Consider the following 20,109-nt stretch of genomic DNA (forward strand, 5'->3'; position numbering starts at 1 on the left):
GCTTGAACCCAAAAGGTAGAGGCTGCAGTGAGCCAAGATTGTGCCACTGCACTCTAGCCTGGGCGAAAGAACAAGACTCTGTCTCAGAAAAAAAAAAAAAAAAAAAAAAAGTAGACATGAGATCTCACTATATTGCCCAGGCTAGTGTTGAATTCCTGACATGGTGAAACCACATCTCTGCTAAAAAAAAAAAAAAAAAAAATGTTGGGCATGGTGTCATGCACCTGCAGTCCCAGCTATTCAGGAGGCGGAAGCATGAGAATCATTTGAACCGAGGAGGCAGAGGTTGCAATGAGATGACAGCGTGCCCCTGCACTCCAGCCTGGGCAACACAGTGAGAATCCACCTTTTTTTTTTTTTTTGAGATGAAGTCTCACTCTGTCACCCAGGCTGGAGTACAATGGCACAATCTCAGCTCACTGCAACCTCCGCCTTCTGGGTTCAAGTGATTCTCCCATCTCAGCCTCCAGAGTAGCTGGGACTACATGCCTGCGGCACCATGCCTGGCTAATTTTTTTGTAGAGATGGGGTTTCAACATGTTGGCCAGGCTGGTCTCGAACTCCTGACCTCAAGTGATCCACCTGCCTCAGCCTCCCAAACTGCTGGGATTACAGGCATGAGCCACTGTGCCTGGCCTGAGATGCCATCTTAAAAAAAAAGAAGAAAAGAAAAAGGCCGAGCCTGGTGGCTCATGTCTGCAATTCCAGCACTTTGGGAGGCCGAGGAGGGCGGATTACCTGAGGTCGGGAGTTGGAGACCAGCCTGACCAACATGGAGAAACCCCGTCTCTACTAAAAATACAAAATTAGCAGGGCGTGGTGGTGCACACCTGTAATCCCAGATAGTCAGGAGGCTGAGGCAGGAGAATCACTTGAACCTGGGAGGCAGAGGTTACAGTGAGTCGAGATTGTGTCATTGCACTCCAGCCTGGGCAACAATAGCAAAACTCCGCCTCAAAAAAAAAAGGAAGTCAGGCTGGACTGGGCTAAGGGTATAAAAGAGGGGTTGGAGGTTGCACTAGACTATGGTAGGGTCCTAGGAAAGGGGATGGAGCTCTCTGGCTGAATCAGATCACACTGGGTCAGGAAAAATGGGGAAGGAGCTGGAAGCCCAGGAGGGACAGAGGTTTAGGGTTGGGTTCAGACCTCTGTGGATTCACAGGCCCTGGTTGGGATTCATGGTCAGACTATTTGAATGAATTAATTCACCAACAGACATATATATATGCATATATATGCCCACATACAAACACAGGTATATACTCCCTTACCTACACATATAAATAGATCCAGGCCCTGCCCAGCTCAACAGCACAAAGCTCTTCAGCAATTTGCTAAGGCCTGGGACTGGGCCCACACTTGTATCTGAAAACAAAGGGCATAAGGGCTTTGGAGGGTCTCTCTCTTCCCCTACCCCAGCAGTTCCTCTTCATCAGGGGCTGCTGAGGGCAAATGGGAAGGAGCCAGATATGGGACTCCAGAGGAAGTCGTTGGCCACTGTGTTTCCTGAGTTCAAGAGTGTGTTCTCCTGCTTCTCTGACTCCACCTCCTGCCCTCAAGCAGGGCGGGGTCCAGGCCTGGCAATTTGCCTTTTCCCTTGGCCGCCTTTCCTCTATACACAAACACATACATACAAGACATGAACGTACAAATGCCCAACTGAGTCACACAGCCACTGTCCCAGCAACCCCATAACTCAACACTGTTGCACTGCTAAGCCACACATTCAACAACATATCCTCATTTATGGATTTACAGCCTCCACTCACACTCAGCAGTCACATCTCTGCTTTGTTCAACATCATATTTTCAGCACCTAGAATGGGCCTGGTACCTAAAGAGGGCTCAATGAATACTATTTGAATTAATTAATTTACCAACAGACACATACGTAAACATGCATACCATGCCCACATAAAAACCCACGTATACACTCCCTTACATGCACATATAAACAGATCCAGGCCCTCCCAGCTCAGCAGCACATACATACACACAGATACACACTTAGGCTAGATGTACACCCAGTGCCAGACAGAGACCCACTGTAGGTGTTACCTGGCACTCTCAGGGTGAGTTGGTGGTGGCAGCTGGCTGGTAAATGTCCTTCAGGTTGGCCAGATCTATAAAGGAAGAGTTGGGAGTGGGGTGCAATAGCATTCCTTGAGGTCCTGAGGCACTGGGGCTGAGGAGAAGCTGGGCTGGCAGCAGGGCAGGGCAGGGTAACTGTAGATTGGAGACGGATAGGGTGGGTCATGCAATCCCTTCCTTTGGTGTCTTCCTACCAGCTAGGGAGGTGAGGGTAGAGGTACAGGTCTATAGGGCTTTATTTCAGATCCAGGGAGACCTTAGCAGGTGAATAGTTTGAGGCCTCAGCTTCCCCTGCCTGGGATGACAAGGAGGGACACTGGATAGGGAGATTTATGGGCACTAAAACCCCATCTCCAATCCACAGCGGGGTCTCCATACCTTCCCTGTCTTTCACAGTGAGGAGGAGGGAACTTGGAGGGTTAACTACCTGGAAAGGAGTCTGAAAAGTGCCCTATTTCTTCTCCCAGCCTCCCATAGAGCTTCAGGCTACCCACTAGCAACAGAGCTATGTCTTCCTCCCTCAGCATCCCCACCTAAAGTCAGCAAGGAAACAAACAATCCTGCCACTCTGTTAATCCCCCACCCAGGGACCTTAGCACCAGGGGAGACTAGTTAAGACCTCAGCTGGTGACCGGGCAAGGTGGCTCATGCCTGTAATCCCAGCACTTTGGGAGGTCGAGGTGGGTGGATCACCTGAGGTCAGAAGTTTGAGACCAGCCCAGCCAACATAGTGAAACCCCATCTCTACAAAAAAAAAATTTAAAAAAGTAGCCAGGCACAGTGGTGGGTGCCTGTAATCATAGCTACTTGGGAGGCTGGGTCAGAAGAATCACTAGTACCTGGGAAGTGGTGGTTACAGTGAGTGGAGATAATAAAACTGCACTCCAGCCTAGGCAAAAGAGCAAGACTCCATCTCAAAAAATAAAAAAGGCTGGGCACGGTGGCTTACACACGTAATCCCAATACTTTGGGAGGCCAAGGTGGGCGGATCACAAGGTCAGGGGCTCGAGACCGTCCTGGCCAACATGGTGAAACCCCATCTCTATAAAAATAAAAAAAAAAATAGCTGGGCATGGTGGCACACATCTGTAGCCCCAGTTACTTGGGAGGCTAAAACAGGGGAATTGCTTGAACCCAGGAGGCGGAGACTGCAGCAAGCTGAGATCACGCCACTGCACTACATACAGCCTTGGGTGACAGTGCGAGACTGTCTCAAAAAAATAAATAAATAAAAATAAAATTAAATTAAATTAAATTAAAAAGCCTCACCTGGGCTAGTATGCTGGGGGCTGGGTAGGGATAAGAATCTCCCAGGCACTCTAAGTAGACCAAGATCCTCTAAATAAAGTCCCCTCCCAGGCCAAGTCCCCTCTCCCACCCCTCCCTCAACAGCATACTTCAGGGCTGTCTAGCCCAGGAACCTGACCAAAGAGGGCCACCTGTCTGGCCGCCCCATGACAGCTAGGGGAGAGAAGCAACAGTCTTGGGGTGAGGTGGGGAGCAGACTGGAAAAGCCAGCTTTCCCCCAACTTTTCAGGGAGATGGGGCCAGGTTGGGACACTTGGGAACAAACTTTAGGGTCTTGGGTGAAGGAGAGGTGTAATTCAGGGGAACTTCAGAAGAGGGGAAATGTGAGGTCAGAGTAAAGGGGTCCAATTCAGTCTTAGGAAATGCAAGTATGGGGAAAAGATTGCCCTGGACTGAGTCATTATTAGGCATCAATGACCAACCAGGACACTCTCAAACCGAAAAGTCTCTTTATTGATCGGTACCATACATGACTCAAATGGCCCAAAAAAAAAAAAAAAAAGACATTACAGTTGGGGTGGGTCGTCCACCTTCCTCACCCCTTCCCTCAGCTCCTGACTCAATACCCTTGCAAAAGTGGCAGCTGGAGTGGAGGAAATAGGGTGTGGGGGACCCCCAGAATCCAAAGGGAAGAGAGGTGGTGCTAGCACTTCCTGGGACTGGCCACAGGAAAAGGCAGCAAAGCCACAGAGCTGGCCCAGCCACGTGGAACCCTGCTCCTGGCTGTACCCTGGCCAACCTGAGGATCCCAGCTGCCTCCTGTTCCTCCCTTCTATGAGGAAGGAGAGGCAGGGGATACTGACAGAAGAAGACCCTCTACCTCAAATGGGGGTACAGAGGCCTGTTTTTCTCTGGTGGGCTTAGAGCCGGGACGTTCTTAGTTCAGTGGCTCCTCCCCCTCTGTGAAGGGCAGAGTAGGATTATATATGCAGTTGGAGGGGCTGAAGGAGGGTTCCGGAGAAAAGTGGCTAAGCACCTCTCCCATCCCATGCCTGCCCAACTGAGACAAAACCAAAAATACAGCAACAAACAAGGCTGTTCCCTTCCCTCCACACTCCCCAAGGGAGGAAGCCTCTCCCCCCTGCATCCTAGACAACTGCTCTCATGGAGGACTCATAAGGAATATACACACCATGGGGGTGGGGCTGGCTGGAACAGAGGGAGTCACGAGCACTAGGAGGACAGGCCAGAGTCCAGAGGATGGAAAGACAGAAACATCAGGGGTTTGTCACCAAGATGTGGCCACTGATGTCCCCCAACCCCATGGCATGCCTTCCCCAACTGCAGTCACCCCAGAGGAAAGGGGTAGAGAGATGGCAGAGTGTCTCCTTGGTCTGAAGCTCTCACACTGTATAAAATGGTATGCATAACCCCTCCCCCACTCTCACCCCCACCTGGGCCCTAGCCCCCCAATCTGCCAAGAGTAGGGAGGTAGCTGGACTTTTAATAGGGGGAAGAGGGGGGACATGAATGATTTTTTTAACTTACATTTTTAATAATATTATTTTTTAAAAAACTTGGAGCTGGGATACGTGGCAACAGGGAAGAGGGGCCCAGAGCTTTACCCCTCTATCACCAGCTGCCTAGGGGAAGGGGCATTCAACCAAGCCCCATAACTTTAAGTCCCTAAGGGCTGTGGGTATAGACAACCCCCAGGCTTGAAAGGAGTAAAGTCAGGGGGATGGGAAACCCAGAATCTGGGGTGAGGATGGAGGCAAATGCCCTGGGGGGTGGTCAGGACATTTCTCAGAGACCCAGGTTCCATGTAGGCATCCACGAGTACCCCCTTCCCCCAAAAGGCTCTGCAGAGGCCAGGCCCAGCCCAGGGCCACTGGGGGACAAATCTTGGCACCTGCCCCCAGCGAGTCCAGTTCCTCCCTGAAGCGGGTGGATGGAGGCTGCCCATTTTAGATGCTCAGCCTTTTCAATCTGTCTTCTGCTTCCTGGGGCTTCGAGGGGTGGGGCAGGCCGGCAGAGCGCTGGGTGGCCACGGCAGGGCCTTTTACTGGGAGGCCTGTGACGTAGGGTTCTCCGATTTGCTTTCTTGGCTGGACGGAGGCTTGCTGTTCCAGGGACTGTTGGCGCCCAGTGCAGGGGAGTTGTTAAAGCTGTCCTCGTCGTCAATGCCGTTGGCTGCGTCAAACTGGGTGTTCTCCAGCCGGGTGATGAGCCTCTCGTCCTCGTCCCCGAACTCCCCGCCCATCAGGGTGGGCTCCCCCACCACCATCACATCCTGAGAGTGGCGGAGGTCCCCAAACATAATCGGGGCAAGGGCTCGCCCGGCCCAGGGCGGCAGATACCCCCAGAGCCCCAATACCCACCCTGGAAGCTCAAGCGCCCCCACCCCCTCCTCACACCCAAATTTAAAACCCCAACTCCTGACACCCTCAGCTCCTGGAATCCTTCCCACTGAAGGACACCAGAGCATCACAGCCTTTAGCCCATATCCATTAAGTTCTAGAAGTCACTCTATTCCCCTAGCTCCCTAGTCCATCTCCCCAGAATTTTAGGGAACTCCTCAACTTCTGTCCACATGTAAGAGAAAGGGAGCAGATCAAAAACATGAGATAGGGCAATGTGTGCATGTGCATGGGCGTGTATTCTAGATCTGCAAACACTCCAGTCTTCATATCTCTCTCAGTGTGAGTGTGAGTTGGATGGTACGTGAGCCCCAAGCTGTCTGTCCTGAACGTCCGTTATGTCCTCATGGCTGTCTCTGTCCCTTTATGCCCTAGCTTCCTACGGCTGAGTCTGTGTGATCACAACCATGCAAGTCCCTGACAAGGACTCTCTCACCAGTAAAAGCAGTCAGCCCAGGCTGGCAGAGTACATGAGAAAACCTGTCTTTGCTTTTATGCCTGCTGTGAGCTCAGGCTTGGACAGGGGTCAAGGGTGAGTGGTGGGGCAGCCCAGAAGAGAGAAGAAAGCCGAGATGCTTACAGGTACCTGGCTGGAGAGGGCGAAGGTGCTAGCTGGGCTCTTCTTCTTGCTGTTGCTGTTGTTGGTATTGCCACCCCCCGAGCTCATGGTGCTGCCCCCTGACATCTTCCGTTTCCGCCGTTTGCTGGGCTGCTGACGTGTGGGCTCCGCTGTGCCGGGGAAAGGAGACTCAGATGGGAGAATGCCCTGGGTCCCCTATTTTCCACTGTGGCTCCCAAGGAGCATGAGCCTGCCCTGATCCCAATTTTGTAGACCCAGGAGCAAGGAAGGGGCAGGGAAAAGTTCAAAAGAAAATAAAGATACAGCTTTGGGGAGCAGTGTGAGATCTTGGTAAGAACAAGTGCAAGGCACTCACCGGGGGGTGCTACCATGCGCTGCCACTTCTGGAAAAGGCAGGTCTTGAGGCAGTCACGGGGGCTGAGGCTGTAGGTCTTGTGGCGGGACATGAGCTCCTGCATGGGCTCCAGTATCACACAGAGCTAGGGGTACACCAGGAGGTGGCTTGTCAGGGGATAGACATGGAGCTGAGACTAAATGGACTGGGGCAGAAACTGGGTGCTTGGACTCACTCGGAGGTAGTTGAGAGTAGAATTGGACAGCCCACACCGGGTGATGTTTTTGGAGAGCTGATCCAACATTTGGGGGTCTTGGGCCTAGAGTGGGAGAAAAGACAAGCAAGAACACTGACACCTGGGTTGCCTCTGCTCATCTGCCTTATCATGAGAGCATTGTGACCCTCCTGAGAGAGGACAGCCTCTTATTCAACCTGCTGTTCAGATGAAGAAACCCTAACCCTGTCTAAGGTCAGTCAGAAAATGGCAGACCTTGTTCCACCCTTCCTCCCGTCTGCTTTCACTCTTTCGTCCTGGGTCCTGCTCACAACTCACATGCATGGCAAGGATGCTGCGGGGGATGAGCTCTCGATGCTGCCGGATGCTGAAGTGCCACGTCTTTATCCGCATCATGTCGTCAAACATGAACTCCAGGTACAACCGGCCCTCCACACACACCTGAAGACAGGCTTGTCACAACCCTGCCCCCTCCCAACATACCGTACCTGAAATATGTCTATTACAACCTCCCATTTGCTTATAACTCTCCCTCTGCATATTTTGTCACCCGCACATTAAATCTGGGTGCAGCAACCCCCACCCATATACCTGGCCCGTACACACACACAGAAACATGCGCAGACACACCCACATACACACACACACACACACACACACACACACAGTAGAAAAGCTTAACAGATCCTTGTCCTCTCCCCATGTAGCTAGTGATATACCCATCTGTTCTAAGCTATGTGAGGGCAGACTCTTGTTCACTCCTGTAGCCCTGGGGCCCAGAAAACTATCCCATATAAATGCAACACATGTTTGCTTGACGGTTGCAACCCTCCCTTTTTATTTTGCCACTTCACATTATGGCTCCCCGGGGAATAGCTGTGAGTATACACTAGGAGAGAGACGGGGAATCAAACCCAGGTGCCATGGTGTTCCATATCCAGCAGGGTTGCTGACCTGGGTGAACATGGGCTTGCCATGCTGGGTCACCATGCTGCCCTGGTCACAGTCGAGGGACACAAAGTTGCTGTGGAATGCCTCCTTGGGGTGCTTAAGCACATAGTACAGCTCTGTAGCACCCCCCTCAAAGATGCTGCGGAAGTAGCGTGGGATCAGGGTCCGGCCAATGGCTGTAGAGATGGGACAAACTCTTCAGGACAAAGGGACTTCAAAAGGGGCCAGGCAGATGCCTCCCCTACCAAACTAGACATCCCCTGGCACTCCCAGACCCACTTCCAGACCTTAGAACTACACAGGAGGTATACACCCTGACAGAAAGACCCCAGAGGCTGCTTACTATATCTCTTTGGTCCATCCTCCAGGCAGAAAGTGATGGTCAACATGGCATCATCCTCAAAGAACTCAGTCGTGAAAGCATCCCACCAGAGATTGTCACACTCCTAGGAGCATGGTGAGGCGTATGTGTTCATGTGTCATAAACTATCCCACGGGGTGCCCAGATGGCCCTCCTGCTCCCAGCCCCTTTTCCCTCGGCCATACCTCTGTCCAGTTCTGAAGGCGTTTGTTAAGCTCAAATATTCTGTAGTCAGTTTGGTTGCCATATGGTGTGTGTCTCCTGGAAGAAGTGAAGGAGGGAGGTTAGTAGGAGCAGAGCCTCCCCACCCCACCCCCACCTCAGCCTTCTCCCAGTGGAAAGCACCTTCCTCTCCACTAGACTGCACTTACCCAATCCCTGGCTCCAGGTATGTAGGCGGGTACATGGGAGTTGGGCTGTGTAAAGGAAGAGGCTATGAGAATGAGGGTGGAAGATAGGAATTATTGGGGGTGGGGGGCTACTCCCTACCCTTTCCAAGCAGGATCCCACCTGGAGAAGGGTTAGGAAGTGGCCAACAGACTCACTCACCCCACATCCCGATCCAGCATGGTGCCGGGATGGAAGGGGGGGAAGGCGTTGCCGTTCGGGGGCTCCTTCGGCGAGTACAGCTTGAATGACTTTGAGGAACAACCTAGAAGACAAAGAAAGGAGTCACAGCTGGGCGTGGTGGCTCACGTCTGTAATCCTAGCACTTTGGGAGGCCAAGGTAAGACTGCTTGAGCACAGGAGGTCAAGGCTGCAATGACGAGTGTCATAGCGAGACCTCGCAACCAGCCTCATAGCAAGACCTTGTCACTAAAAATAATTTTAAAAGTTAGCTGGGTATGGTGGCGCACGCCTATGGTTCCAGCTACTTGGGAGGCTGAGGTGGGAGGATCGCTTGAGCCCAGGAGTTTGAGGCTGCAGTGAGCAGAGGTCATACCACTGAACTTCAGCCTGGGCAACAGAGTGAGACCCTGTCTCTCTAAAAGAAACAGGAGTCCCCTCATCCCCTTTTGGGAGCTCTTCGATAAGCCTGCTAGACTGTGTGGATAGGGACTGGTCTTACGGCACTCCCCGGCCTGGTTACAAGAAAGTGACGGACTAGAGGGTAGCTACCCTAGGGATCACCGGTCTCTCTTTCTGAACCTGGCTATACCCAAGATCCTATTTCTTCATTTGGCTGAGTCCTAGATGACAGAAGAGGAATTGAAGCTGGGAAGAATTATCACAGAATAAATAAATATCCAAACACTAGAATATAATTTTGATAAACCCCCTTTTAATCTAAGTAGTTTCATAAAATCATCATAATAACCTTATGAAGTAGCAGGGCTGACCATAATATTCCCATTTTACAGGTGAGGCAACTGAGGGCTCAAAGGAACTTGCCATGATCATAAAGCTAGTAACTGTCAAAACTAGGACTTGAGCTCCGATCTTCTGATTCCCATATCCTACACCATTTCTACCAGCTGATCCCTCTATCGCCCTCTAGAGACCAAAGTGAGGGAGGAACGGGGGAATTTTCTAACTCTGCCCCTCCTCCAGCCTCAGGGTTTCAGGAGGGCAAGTGATAGAAAGATAAATGGGGGTGGGTGCCTGTTGGGTGCCACCTACCAGATAACCAGTTGGGCCTTCTGCAGCCCCACTAACGGCCACTCCCTTATCAGCCCAGCCCCCACCCCCACCCCTACCAAGGGTAGAGTATTGTCTGTAAACCAGAAACCCAAAAGCCTCAACCCCTTTTCTCTTCTGAGACTTGGAGTAGGGGAGGCAGGAATCTCCTTTGGATCCCACTCTACCTATAATCGAAAAGTAGGTGGTTCGGGAACTATGTCCCTCAGTCTAGGGGCAGGTGGTCACTAGACAGGGGTCTCGCTAGTGTGTATCTGTGCATGTGCACATGTCCTCTCTCTCACCTCACCTAACAGCAAACAGTTCTTGGAATACTATTTTCTGACAGGGAGAAGTGTTAAATTCATACTTGGGTATGCCCCAGGTACCTCTGCAGCTGTTCCCCCTTCTCTAAGAAGAAATTGAGGCACAGTCCCAAAAGTTCATCTGACTCCAATCGCATTTGCTTCCTTGGGTCCCTAAAACTGGACGGTATTTGGGAGGGTAGCTGGATTGACTGTATCTATGTCCCCTCCCCAACTTAGATGCAAAATCTACTTTGTTCCTTGGGGGGGGTGGAAGAGACAAAAGAAGACCCTGTGCCAACATGTGTCATTTAATTCTCTCCCCAGGGCCCTGTCCTCACGATGCAGGCAAAAGGTCGGTCCCAGACTGCACAGTCCCTGAAGGTGCCAAGAGTCAGAGCCTGTGTGTGCCTGCACACACGTGTGCTCCATCCTGCCTAGCAGGCTTCCACCCTCAGCTCGCCCCAACATGCCTATCAAGGGCTGGAACCCAGCAGCCCCAGGCAGAATCAGAGTGCCCCCAATAGGCCCTCACCCCATGCACAAGCTCTCACGGGCCACGTCCACATGCTCCAAGAACAGCACACACAGCCTTCACATGCCAGTCTGGACTGTGCCTGTGTCTCCAGAAAGAGACAGTCCCCACCAAGCCACCAAGTATCCCCACTCCAAAGACAGGTAGACTAGGGCCACACAGGAAACTCAAGCTCACATAGCCCCCTGGGCAATGAACCCAAGAGCAGATTCTCAGACCTGGCCCTCATCCTCCAATTAGGCCATCCTTTCTCCCACAGCCTAACCACCTCTGCCTCCTCCGTTTCGAGGCCACTTGAAGAAATGTGTTAGCTCAAGAACCTAAAGAGAAGGGAAGCAGGACGCCTGGGTTTCTCGACAGTTTTGGAAAAAAAAAAAAAAAAAAAAAAATTCTCAGAGCCTCCCTTTCTCTCTCTAGAGAATGAAGAGGCATTGTCTGAAACTGGGTAAATAGCTCTAAGGAGTTAAAGCCCAACGCTCTGGGCCTCTATTTGCTCCTCCAGTGAATGGACACAAACTCAGCATCTCTCCAGAGCCACAACTCCCAGTAGCCCCAGCACAAGAGCTTGGGAGTAGAGAAGGGGAGGGACATCACCCAGACCATCTGTCCCTGTTGCTGCCTGTCCCCAGCAGCAGGGGTAGAGGGAACAAGGTGGGGGGCGGGGGGGGAGGGGGGGTGTGTCATCCAGCCCTAGAGACAGCCATAGCCCCCCTCCCACCTCTAGCAATCTGGGAGCCCTCACGAAGGGGGGGAGAAGAGCCCAGAACTAGTAAAGTTTTCTCAGGGAGGAAGCTCCATCTGCGGCTGAGGGGGGGCGCCTCCAGCTGGGCATTGCCATGGTAACCAGGCTGACCTGAGGGCAGGCCCCCTCCTTTAGGGGCTGGCCACAGGTCAGCAGGCCTGAGCACCCCGGCTGCTCTGAGCTGGGGCACCTCTCCCCCAGCCAGCAGACCAGGCCCGGGCCGGGCTGAGGGCCTTCCGCCCACCCCCAGCAGGCTTGCAGGGTGCCCAGACTTACCTGGGAGAACTGAGGGGGCCAGGAGAGGTGCGGGGAGCGACTGCAAGCCCAGAGGGGTCCTGGCAAGGGTGAGGGCTGAGAGGGGACAACTTCAGCCGCTCATGTCCCGAGTGGGACGGGCAGGCCCGGTTGGGAGCTCCACTCCGCCGGCCGCACAAAGACTCGCAAGCACAGCCTCGGCCAGCCCCGCGGCGGCCGCAGCCCCGGGGGAAAGTTACAATGGCCACTGGGCCAGGGGCCGGGGACCAGGGGGCCGGCCTGGGGGGCGGGGGGCCGCGGGGAGTCCGGAGCCTTCTTTGTTTGCAAGGTTTCCCTCAACAATGGCTGCTCCGCTCTTTCCTCTCTCCTTCTCCTCCTCCTCTGCTTTCCCCGCCGCCGCCTCTCGCTGCCTCTGCCTCCGAGCAGCCCGCCCGCCCTCCCCAGGCCACCGGGCCCCTCTACTGGGGGCACCAGGAGAGGTAGGGCCCAGCACTCACACTCACTCACACTCGCACACTCAGACACACACACAGCGCCAGCCGGCTGCCTGCCTTTCTCCCTTTCTCTCCCTGCCTCCCTCCCTCCCCGCTCGCTCTCTCTCCGAGCCTCTCTCAGAATGAGGCCCCAGGGCGGGCGGAGGGTGGAGCTGCCCCCACCGGCCCCGCCCCCTCCCTGCGAGGAAAGAGGAAGAGCGAAGGAGGGAGGGAGGCTGGGACGGAGGGACTGCTGAGAAAAACAAAAGAGAGATAGAGACTGGGAGAGACAGGGGACGGATCAGACTGGGCTGGGAGAGACCTGGATGGAGGAGAGGCCTGTAGGGGCCAGGAATGAAATGCAGCCCGCCTCCCCCCAGCCCCAGGCCCGGTGCTCAGGAGTGAGCACGGGGGCCAAAGCCACTCGCAGAGATGGAGTGTGGGCTCCTCTCCGCAGACTCCAAGATCTTCAAAGCACCTCACAAACCTCTCTTCCTCACCCCTGTGATGGCTCAGGTTGAAGGCTGACCCGGGCTGCCACCCTGGGCTCCCCTGGTGAAATCCCAGAGCAGCTGGGGGAGGCTCCAGGGGGTTATTTTTGACAGAGACACATTCTGACATCAGCCAGTAAACACTGATTGAAGAGGGGGACACTGCAGTCTTCCCTGCCCCCAACCCAGCTAAGTTCCAAGCCTTGACTTAGATCCCTCTTAAAAGGAAGCCCCCTTCCCCACCACCACCACTTGAAGACAAGTGGGTGCCAGGGAAAGACACATTGTCAGAGCTAGGGAAAGCCAACTTGGCCATCGAAGAGTCCCCAGGAGGAGCCTACTTTGCTGCTGAATCCTCCCCACCACCCCAGAAAAAAAAGGTATATGGTTAGTGGGTAGGGTCTGTACTCCCATCCAGCAGGGGCATCCCAAGGGAGCAGGTATTGCTATTTTTTTCCTAAGGTAATTTTGTTGTAGCAGGAGTAGGTATTTCTAAAAGTTGCGTAGGGCTCCAGGCCCTACTCTTGGACAGATAGGAAAAGGAAAACAGTACACACACACACACACACACACACACACACACACACACGGGGCGGGGCACAAACCTTCTATTTCCTTCTTTGCAATTTGAGTGTCTGCTCCTCTACTCCCTGTCCCTGCCCCCAACTATATTCACACATAACTCCAAGGACAGGATTTCTCATGACATACTCACTAGTTAACTGTGCAATAATATTGCACCTGGCTCTGTGAACATCTTCCACATAAATAACACATCTCACTTTCACATAAATCAATACCTGATACACATTTCATACTGTGATATCTCTTTTTTTTTTTTTTTTTTTGCCTGAGAGTCTTGCTCTGTTGCTTAGCCTGGAGTTTAGTGGTGTGATCTCGGCTCAGTGAAGCCTCCACCTCCCAGGTCCAAGTGATTCTCCTGCCTCAGCCTCCCAAGTAGCTGGGATTACAAGTGTGTGACACCATACCCAGCTAATTTTTGTATTTTTAGTAGAGACAGGGTTTTGCTATGTTGTCCAGGCTGGTCTCGAACTCCTGACCTCAGGTAATTCACCAGCTTTGGTCTCCCAAAGTGCTAGAATTATAGGCATGAGCCACCGCGTCTGGCCATCAGCCTGTGATATATCTCAAATCCTAAATATACCCAAATCCTGGACGTACACATACACACACACACACACACACACACACACAGTCTAAGTCATACACACTGGGACCTATGACACTTATGCATCCTGACCTCAATACACACACGAAAACTGTGTTATAACCCCTAAACCTGTGACAGCCTATCACATATACACCCCGATCATTTATTATACAAGGACTTAACCTAGAAATCACCCTCTCTGAAACCCGCGTACCATTCTTCATCAAAGCCTGGCCATATGATAAACCCCAGCTTTCACAAACATACTGAAATGTATGACATTCAGCCAGACTGCAACATACAGCCTATGACCAGGACTTACGACATTCCCACTGACTCTCAAATTTATAGCTTGGGTAGCCCCACTTCTCCCCCACTGCCTTTAAACTTTCCAAAGTGCATTCACAGGCAGTACCTCAAGAGATCCTCATAGCACATAGGGCCAAATACCCTAACAGTGAGATCCTAACAGATCTCACTGAGACAAGATGACAGGGGAGGGTTGGGGGCGGGGGTTGAACCCTGCACTTCTAAACCCACTGGATATAAGCCAAGCCCTGCAGCCATTCCTATTCCCTTCCCCCTCCAGGCTTCAAATCACTGTCCACATGGGAAGGAGGTAAGGGTATGTGCTCTGGCTTCTGCCTCCAGCCCAGAGCTCAGAACCCCCACCCAGCCTGTCTCCTCAGACAGGAGGAACTACAAGGGCCCTCCAGTCTCACTGTGGAGTGGAGGAGCCCCTAAATGCCAAGGAGCAAGTCTGCTCCTTTCTCTGCTCTGACCCGATTCACCCAGTTGCACAGGGGCAGAACAGGTCCAGCTAAAAAGAGCAAATCTGAGTTACAAGGCCTTAGAATTAGTGGTGAGGTGGAGGGAGCAGCAAAGAATGACAAAGATGATGAGGGAACGTACTCCTCCTGGAGGTGGGGACTCAAAGGACAGCCGCCAGCCCCAGCCCACAGGATGAGGTACCAGCACTGCCCCCTGCCTGGGCCCCTGGGGCTCCCTGACCCAGGCCTCCAGTGTGCCTGCCCCCCTTCCTTTGTCTGTGCCCGGCCTCCCGTTGGCCTGGCGCTCTGCCATCCTCCTCTCCTGGCTCCCAGCCGCCACCACTGCTGCCTCCTCCCCTCCCCCTACTCCTCCCTGCCTTAACCCTTCTGAGCCACATGCTGCCCCAGACAGGCCCTAGCCCCCTCAGCATCTTGCTCAGGGTGATGCCCTTAGCAGTAGCTCTCCCTGTTCTCAGCCATTCCAGCCCCAAAAGCTGGTCCTCACCCCAGGAGCACTATGGGAGCTGGGCGTGTGTATGTGTGTATCTTGTGGTGTTTCTGTGTGTGCATGTGTGTGGGTCTGTGTGCGCTCTGGTTTCCCTCAGTCACATGTGTGGGGCATGTGCTGTCTCTGCCGGGCTGGGGGAGGAGGAGGAGCCCGGAGACAGCAGAGCACAAAGGAGAGACTCAGGCAGGCAGGCAGGCAGGCAGGCAGGCGGCAGGCGGCCTGCCAGGGCACCTCAACCCTCACCCCAGGGCTGCTCAAGGTGGGGGAAGTCTTCGGGCCTGGACTGCTACATGCTGCCACGCTGCCCTCGTGTTCAAGCATGTGCTTCCCCCATCCAAGCAAGCTGCAAGTCGGGTCCCCTCTCTAACCCCAACTGCTACTATTCCCCACCTCCACTCTACTCTCAAGCCCCTCCTCGAGTGGTTCTCCTTGAAGTCTAACCTCCATCCAACCTCTGTGGCATCAATCTATAAGACTTCATGATCTGGAAAAAGACTCCCTACTCTTCCCTATCTTTTGCCCCCTTTCCCTCCGTCAGACCACTAGACACAAAAGGAACATGTCTTCTGGGGCACTGACTGAAGTTGTCTCCTCACCCACCCACATACCCCTGGGCTTGGGCCCTCTTCCTGTTCCCATGCTGCTCCAGGAGACTAGGAAGGAGAGACTTTCTCTCTCCTCCCACTAGACCCAGGCACCCTGCCCCAACTTCAGGGCCAACCTTCCATGCACCTCCAGCCTGACAACCCCTCCATACATACATATCCCCTTACCCTATATTTGTAGGAACTAAGAATCAAAATTTAAGACTCATCCCTCTAGCTTGTTCAGATCCTTAATTTCTGCTCTGCCCTGGGGTGGGCTAAGAACATGATGGATCTGAACCGGGTACCCAGCATGGGGCAATCATAGGAGAGAAAATACACACATATAAACATGTACACCAAGCTGGTAGGAGGAGGGATGATGGGGCCAGGCAGGATTCCAGCTTGGCAAGCTCTTGCCTCTCCTTTCCTCAACTCTCTGCAGCACCAGCTAGTGGTTCCCAAACCCGGATATTCTAGGATTCTTAGGTTCTCTTAGCCCTCCTTCTGGGTCCCATGCCCCTTAAACATCACCCTCAGCAGGCTCCTGAAGTGTGTGCCCAGCCCAGCTTAGCCTGGGTCACATGATTTTCAAGGAAGCTTCCTCACTGGTAGCTTCCCCTTGGGGATTTGTGGGGGAGTGGGGGGTGTCCAGTTGTGAAGTATGTAGCCAAACCGGGCTACATTCAGGGACACTGACTTCCAGGAGAAAGCTGACTCCAGTCTGGGGCAGAAAGGCTAATCCCAGGACCCAGAGTCTTGGGGCTGGAGACAGACACTGTGCTGTGAGGCCCTCTGTAGACTACCTCTCCAGGCGCATGGCTGCTCACTTTCCTCCTGGCAGTGAGGTAGACCCACCCAGCCCCACTAGAAAAAATCTCAGACCTAGGCTATTCCTGGCAAAAGTTGATACGTGTTTTGAGGAGGCAGGGATCTGAGCCTGGGTCCTCTCTCAAGTTCTCAGTTTGGGGCCAAGAATTGCTCCCCCAGCTCACCTATCCACAAATCACTCTATTTCCTAGCCTACCCTCCCACTAGGGCAGAGATGCCAGACCCAAGGGGCTAATTATCTAGCATCTCTTAGGAGTACCTCCAGTGCCTCAGGAGGGCCAACCTTCCCTGGCAACAGGCAGGAAAAGTTGAAGGGGGGCAAGATGGGTCCTAATCAACTACCTCCCTGCAAACAGGGTCCTCAGAAACAGCACGGGGGGAATGTCACAGGATAGGTAAGAGGCAATGGGCAGCAGAGAAGCGGGGGCAGCCCAAACCAGCCAATCACAACTCTATGGTGACCTGAGGGGGGGGGTCAAAAGTCCAGAGTCACTTCTGATTGGCTTACAACCTGGAATTCTGAGAATTTCAGCCCCCCCAAACCTCTCACCAATTAGCCTCCCCCCAAAAAAACATACACATAAGCCACCCCCGGCGTCTCCTTCCCGTGCTTCTGAGCTGCTACGCATTTATACAGTTGGGGAAAACCCTACCCGCCGGCCTGAGGCCCCGCGTAGCCCTTCCAGCCCCCGGCCTCCCCCATGCCATCGACGACCCCCACACAAGTTCTCGCCAAACATGGGGTGAGGGGTCCGCGGGGAGAGTTGGGCAGGGAGGGGCCGGGTGGCCGCACGCCCCACTCACCAGGACAGGCACAGCCCACTGACATCTTCACATCGCCCGCCGCTGGGGACCCAGCCGAGTCACGGTGCCCGCCCCTCGCGGGGACAGGCCGGGCATGAGCTGCCGCCGCCGCCCGCGGCCCCCGCTGCCGGCCCGGCCCGGCTTCGGCCCGGTGCGGGCGGCCCCTGGCTGCAGCGAGGGGCCTGTCAGGCGCGGAGCAGACAGGAAGGAAGCCAGGCAGGAAGGCGAGCGGCCTCTGCGTGTGTGCGCGCGGGTGTGCGTCCGCGGAGTGTGTGTCCGTGTGTGCGCGTGTGCGTGTGCGTGTCTGTGCGCTCCCGCCGCCGTCGTCGCCGCCGCCGCCGAGCGCCCCCCTCTCCGCCCTCGCGTTCGCGCTCCCTCGCGCCGGCGCCGGCTCCCCAGACCGAGCCGGGCAGGGCCGGGCTTTATTAATATGCTAATTGTCCTGCTAGTGGGAGGGGAGAGCCGTGTCAAAGTGACCCGGGAGAGCGCGCAGCAAGCGACGACGTGCGTGCGCCGCGCGACGGGCGGGCGGCGAGGGGCCGCGAGCGCTCAGGGAACAGCATGCATGTGACGCAGCTTTTAAAAAAGGAGACGGAGGCAGAGACCCCAGAGAGGGAGGGCGAGGGGGAGGGCGAGGGGGAGGGCGACGGGGAGGGCTTGGAGGCGCAGCCGCGCGCTCGGTGTCGGTCCTCTGGGTGCCGCCGGGTGGGGAGCCTGGCTGAGCCGGAGCGGGAGCCGCGGCTAGGGGAGGCGGAGCCGGGGTGGGCAGTGAGGTGTAGCTCTCTCCACCATGGGCAGCGCTCCGGGAGGGGAAAGGGACTGCGGACCCCCTGCTCGTGCTCCCTGCTGAGATGCCAACCTTCTTCTAGAGGCCCCTTGTTTCGCGTCCCTATCCTAAACTGGGTGGGTAAAGAAGCATTCTCTTAATTCTTGTAGCAACCCCCAACTCACCCCCTCCCTAAATTAACCACTCCTCCTTTGCCTGCGAAACCAGTTGGGACTAGAACTAAAAGGGTTAATTAAGTGGGGTCCCCGCCCTCCTCCGCCTAAGGGCTTGGGATCTGCGTTTTGCTGGGGGAAGGAGGCTGAGGAATGACCACCAGATTGGTTTACGGAGGGGCAATACGAGGCTATCCTTCCTCTTTGCAGACTGACGCAGCAGTCAAGACACTCTTCTCCCTTCCCCCCTTTCTCCAGCCTTGGCGCCTTCACCTCCGTACCAACCCCCCCCCACCACTGCCTCCGACCCCCCTGCCTGGAAGCTGCTCTCCTTTGAGGGCTTCGGAGATGAGAACAGGAAACAGGCCCTTCCAGTGCCCCCTAACCCAGAGAGGCAGAGGCTGTGGGCCGTGTGGGGTTGGCGGGGAGATGATATGGATGGCCAATATAAGGAACACTCCTTCCCCAAGGAGGAGCCTCCCAACCTTCAGTCACAATTCAAGGACTCTCCAACCCAGCTCTAGGAGGGGAGGGGCTCCATCACCATTTCTTCCCAAAAGCTCAGCTTTAGCTGCCTCATAAACAGGAAATACCTATTAGCCTGGAGGAGGGAAGGGAGGGAGCCGCCTGGAGTAGAGAGTTGACCCCCTCCCTCCTGGGGTCCCCAGCTGCTAGTTTTTCTTTAAGCTTCATGATGGGCTCCAGGGATAAAGGTTGGGGACTTGGACTAGTGTCTCCTCCCTAGGGCATCTGGCCTAGACCGGTTAGGGGGTTCTCCTCTTTGTTACTTAGAGGGGTGTTGGTTGAGAAGGCTGTTTGGTTCCCTCACTCTGGCTCAGAGTCTGCACGGCTGGCTTGACTGGCTGGGGGAGGGTTACAGATGTGGAGGCTTAAGTGTTTATGAGACCTCTTCTCTCCACCTTAGGTTTTTGCTGAGGGAGCATGAAATGATGGAAGGGTGCAGAGTTGGAGGATTGAAAAGAAGGCCTGCCTAGGAATGGAGACCCTCCCCACCATGTGTTTAGGATGGGGGAGGAGGAGCTCTACCTTGTGGATTCTCCCACCCCCGTTTCCCCATCCCCACCCCCACCAGGAGCAGAGAGGACCTGACTGAAGCCATCCGCACTCAACACAAGTGTTTCCTTGGCAGCATCCCCTGACTGAGTGCACCCCCTCCCGCATTCTCCCAGACAAAGGTCAGCACTAGAGGGAGTAGAGAGAACCTAAGGCAACAGAACACTGGCCTGGAATTGTGGATACCTGGGTTTGAATTGAATGCAAGCTTCGCTCCACAATAGCTGAGTGGTTTCAGACAACTGACCACACCACTCGGTGCGCTAGCTTTATCGTCTGTAATTGGTATCTATGGCTTGGTGAGAATCAAACTAGACAATGTACACCCAGTCACCTAGTCCAGCATCAGTCAGGTAGTCCTGTAGATATGTGTTCCTTTCTCTTCTGTACCAAAATCTAAAAATGAAAAAAAAGAAAAAAGATAAAGATATGTGTTCCTTTCTGCTTTTTTTTTTTTTTTTTTTAGATAGATATGTGTAATTCCAAGAGAGTCAGGAAGGGACTGGATTGGCAGGACAATTTGAGATGGTGTGGAGGAGGGGGAATACCTGCCTTGACCTCCTGCTCTCTTCTGTTCATGAATTATTTGCCTTCCCCCAATCCTGTGTCCACTTACCCCTAAGGCCACTTATTCCAAACAACTAGCTTGGTCAGATTCCATGGTGATCAACACAATGGTGATCACCTGGGTGGATAAGGGGGCTTACAACCCACCCTTTAAAAGGTCTTTGCCTCCTGTGAATCTGAGATTTCCTTCTAGATTACACGTGTGGAAGGTAGGTTAGGAAGG

General features: G+C 54.1%; 1 protein-coding gene and 1 long non-coding RNA gene across 7 annotated transcripts; one reads left to right on the top strand and one right to left on the bottom strand.

The window, feature by feature from the left end:
- Window positions 1–3,831: 3,831 nt before the first annotated feature.
- LDB1 (LIM domain binding 1) lies at window positions 3,832–17,684 on the bottom strand. 6 transcript variants are annotated; one of them, XM_032281407.1, is made up of 11 exons: window positions 17,307–17,441; window positions 8,770–8,872; window positions 8,592–8,636; window positions 8,406–8,481; window positions 8,203–8,305; window positions 7,863–8,035; window positions 7,227–7,349; window positions 6,909–6,992; window positions 6,695–6,818; window positions 6,340–6,488; window positions 3,832–5,632 (listed from the first exon to the last, which is right to left on the bottom strand). In XM_032281407.1, exons 1-11 carry the CDS (start codon window positions 17,329–17,331, stop codon window positions 5,402–5,404), a joined length of 1,236 nt encoding a protein of 411 aa, XP_032137298.1. In that variant the 5' UTR covers window positions 17,332–17,441; the 3' UTR covers window positions 3,832–5,401. The 6 variants fall into 6 exon arrangements, with proteins under 6 accessions (XP_032137298.1, XP_032137299.1, XP_032137301.1 ...); XM_032281408.1 differs by lacking the exon at window positions 17,307–17,441 and adding an exon at window positions 11,696–12,317 and having other exon boundaries at window positions 4,874–5,632; XM_032281410.1 differs by lacking the exon at window positions 17,307–17,441 and adding an exon at window positions 11,696–12,317 and having other exon boundaries at window positions 5,329–5,632; window positions 8,592–8,653.
- A 293-nt stretch (window positions 17,685–17,977) lies between these two features.
- LOC116553841 lies at window positions 17,978–19,761 on the top strand. The gene is made up of 2 exons (XR_004269938.1): window positions 17,978–18,209; window positions 19,171–19,761. It is a non-coding gene; the product is annotated as an uncharacterized LOC116553841 (long non-coding RNA).
- Window positions 19,762–20,109: the final 348 nt, after the last annotated feature.

The sequence above is a fragment of the Sapajus apella genome, unplaced genomic scaffold (assembly GCF_009761245.1).
Source record: "Sapajus apella isolate SASKATOON/1434 unplaced genomic scaffold, GSC_monkey_1.0 scaffold13, whole genome shotgun sequence".
In the NCBI taxonomy this organism is placed as follows: domain Eukaryota; kingdom Metazoa; phylum Chordata; class Mammalia; order Primates; family Cebidae; genus Sapajus; species Sapajus apella.

What these genes read in the sequence shown, in the direction of transcription:
- LDB1 (XM_032281407.1), bottom strand. Translation starts at nt 17,331, where the DNA reads ATGTCAGTGGGCTGTGCCTGTCCTG. An exon ending in TACCTGGAGCCAGGGATTGG is followed by an intron (nt 8,482 to 8,591) that starts GTAAGTGCAGTC and finishes CACTTCTTCCAG; the next exon opens with GAGACACACACCATATGGCA. An exon ending in CCCTCTCCAGCCAGGTACCT is followed by an intron (nt 5,633 to 6,339) that starts GTAAGCATCTCG and finishes CGCCACTCTCAG; the next exon opens with GATGTGATGGTGGTGGGGGA.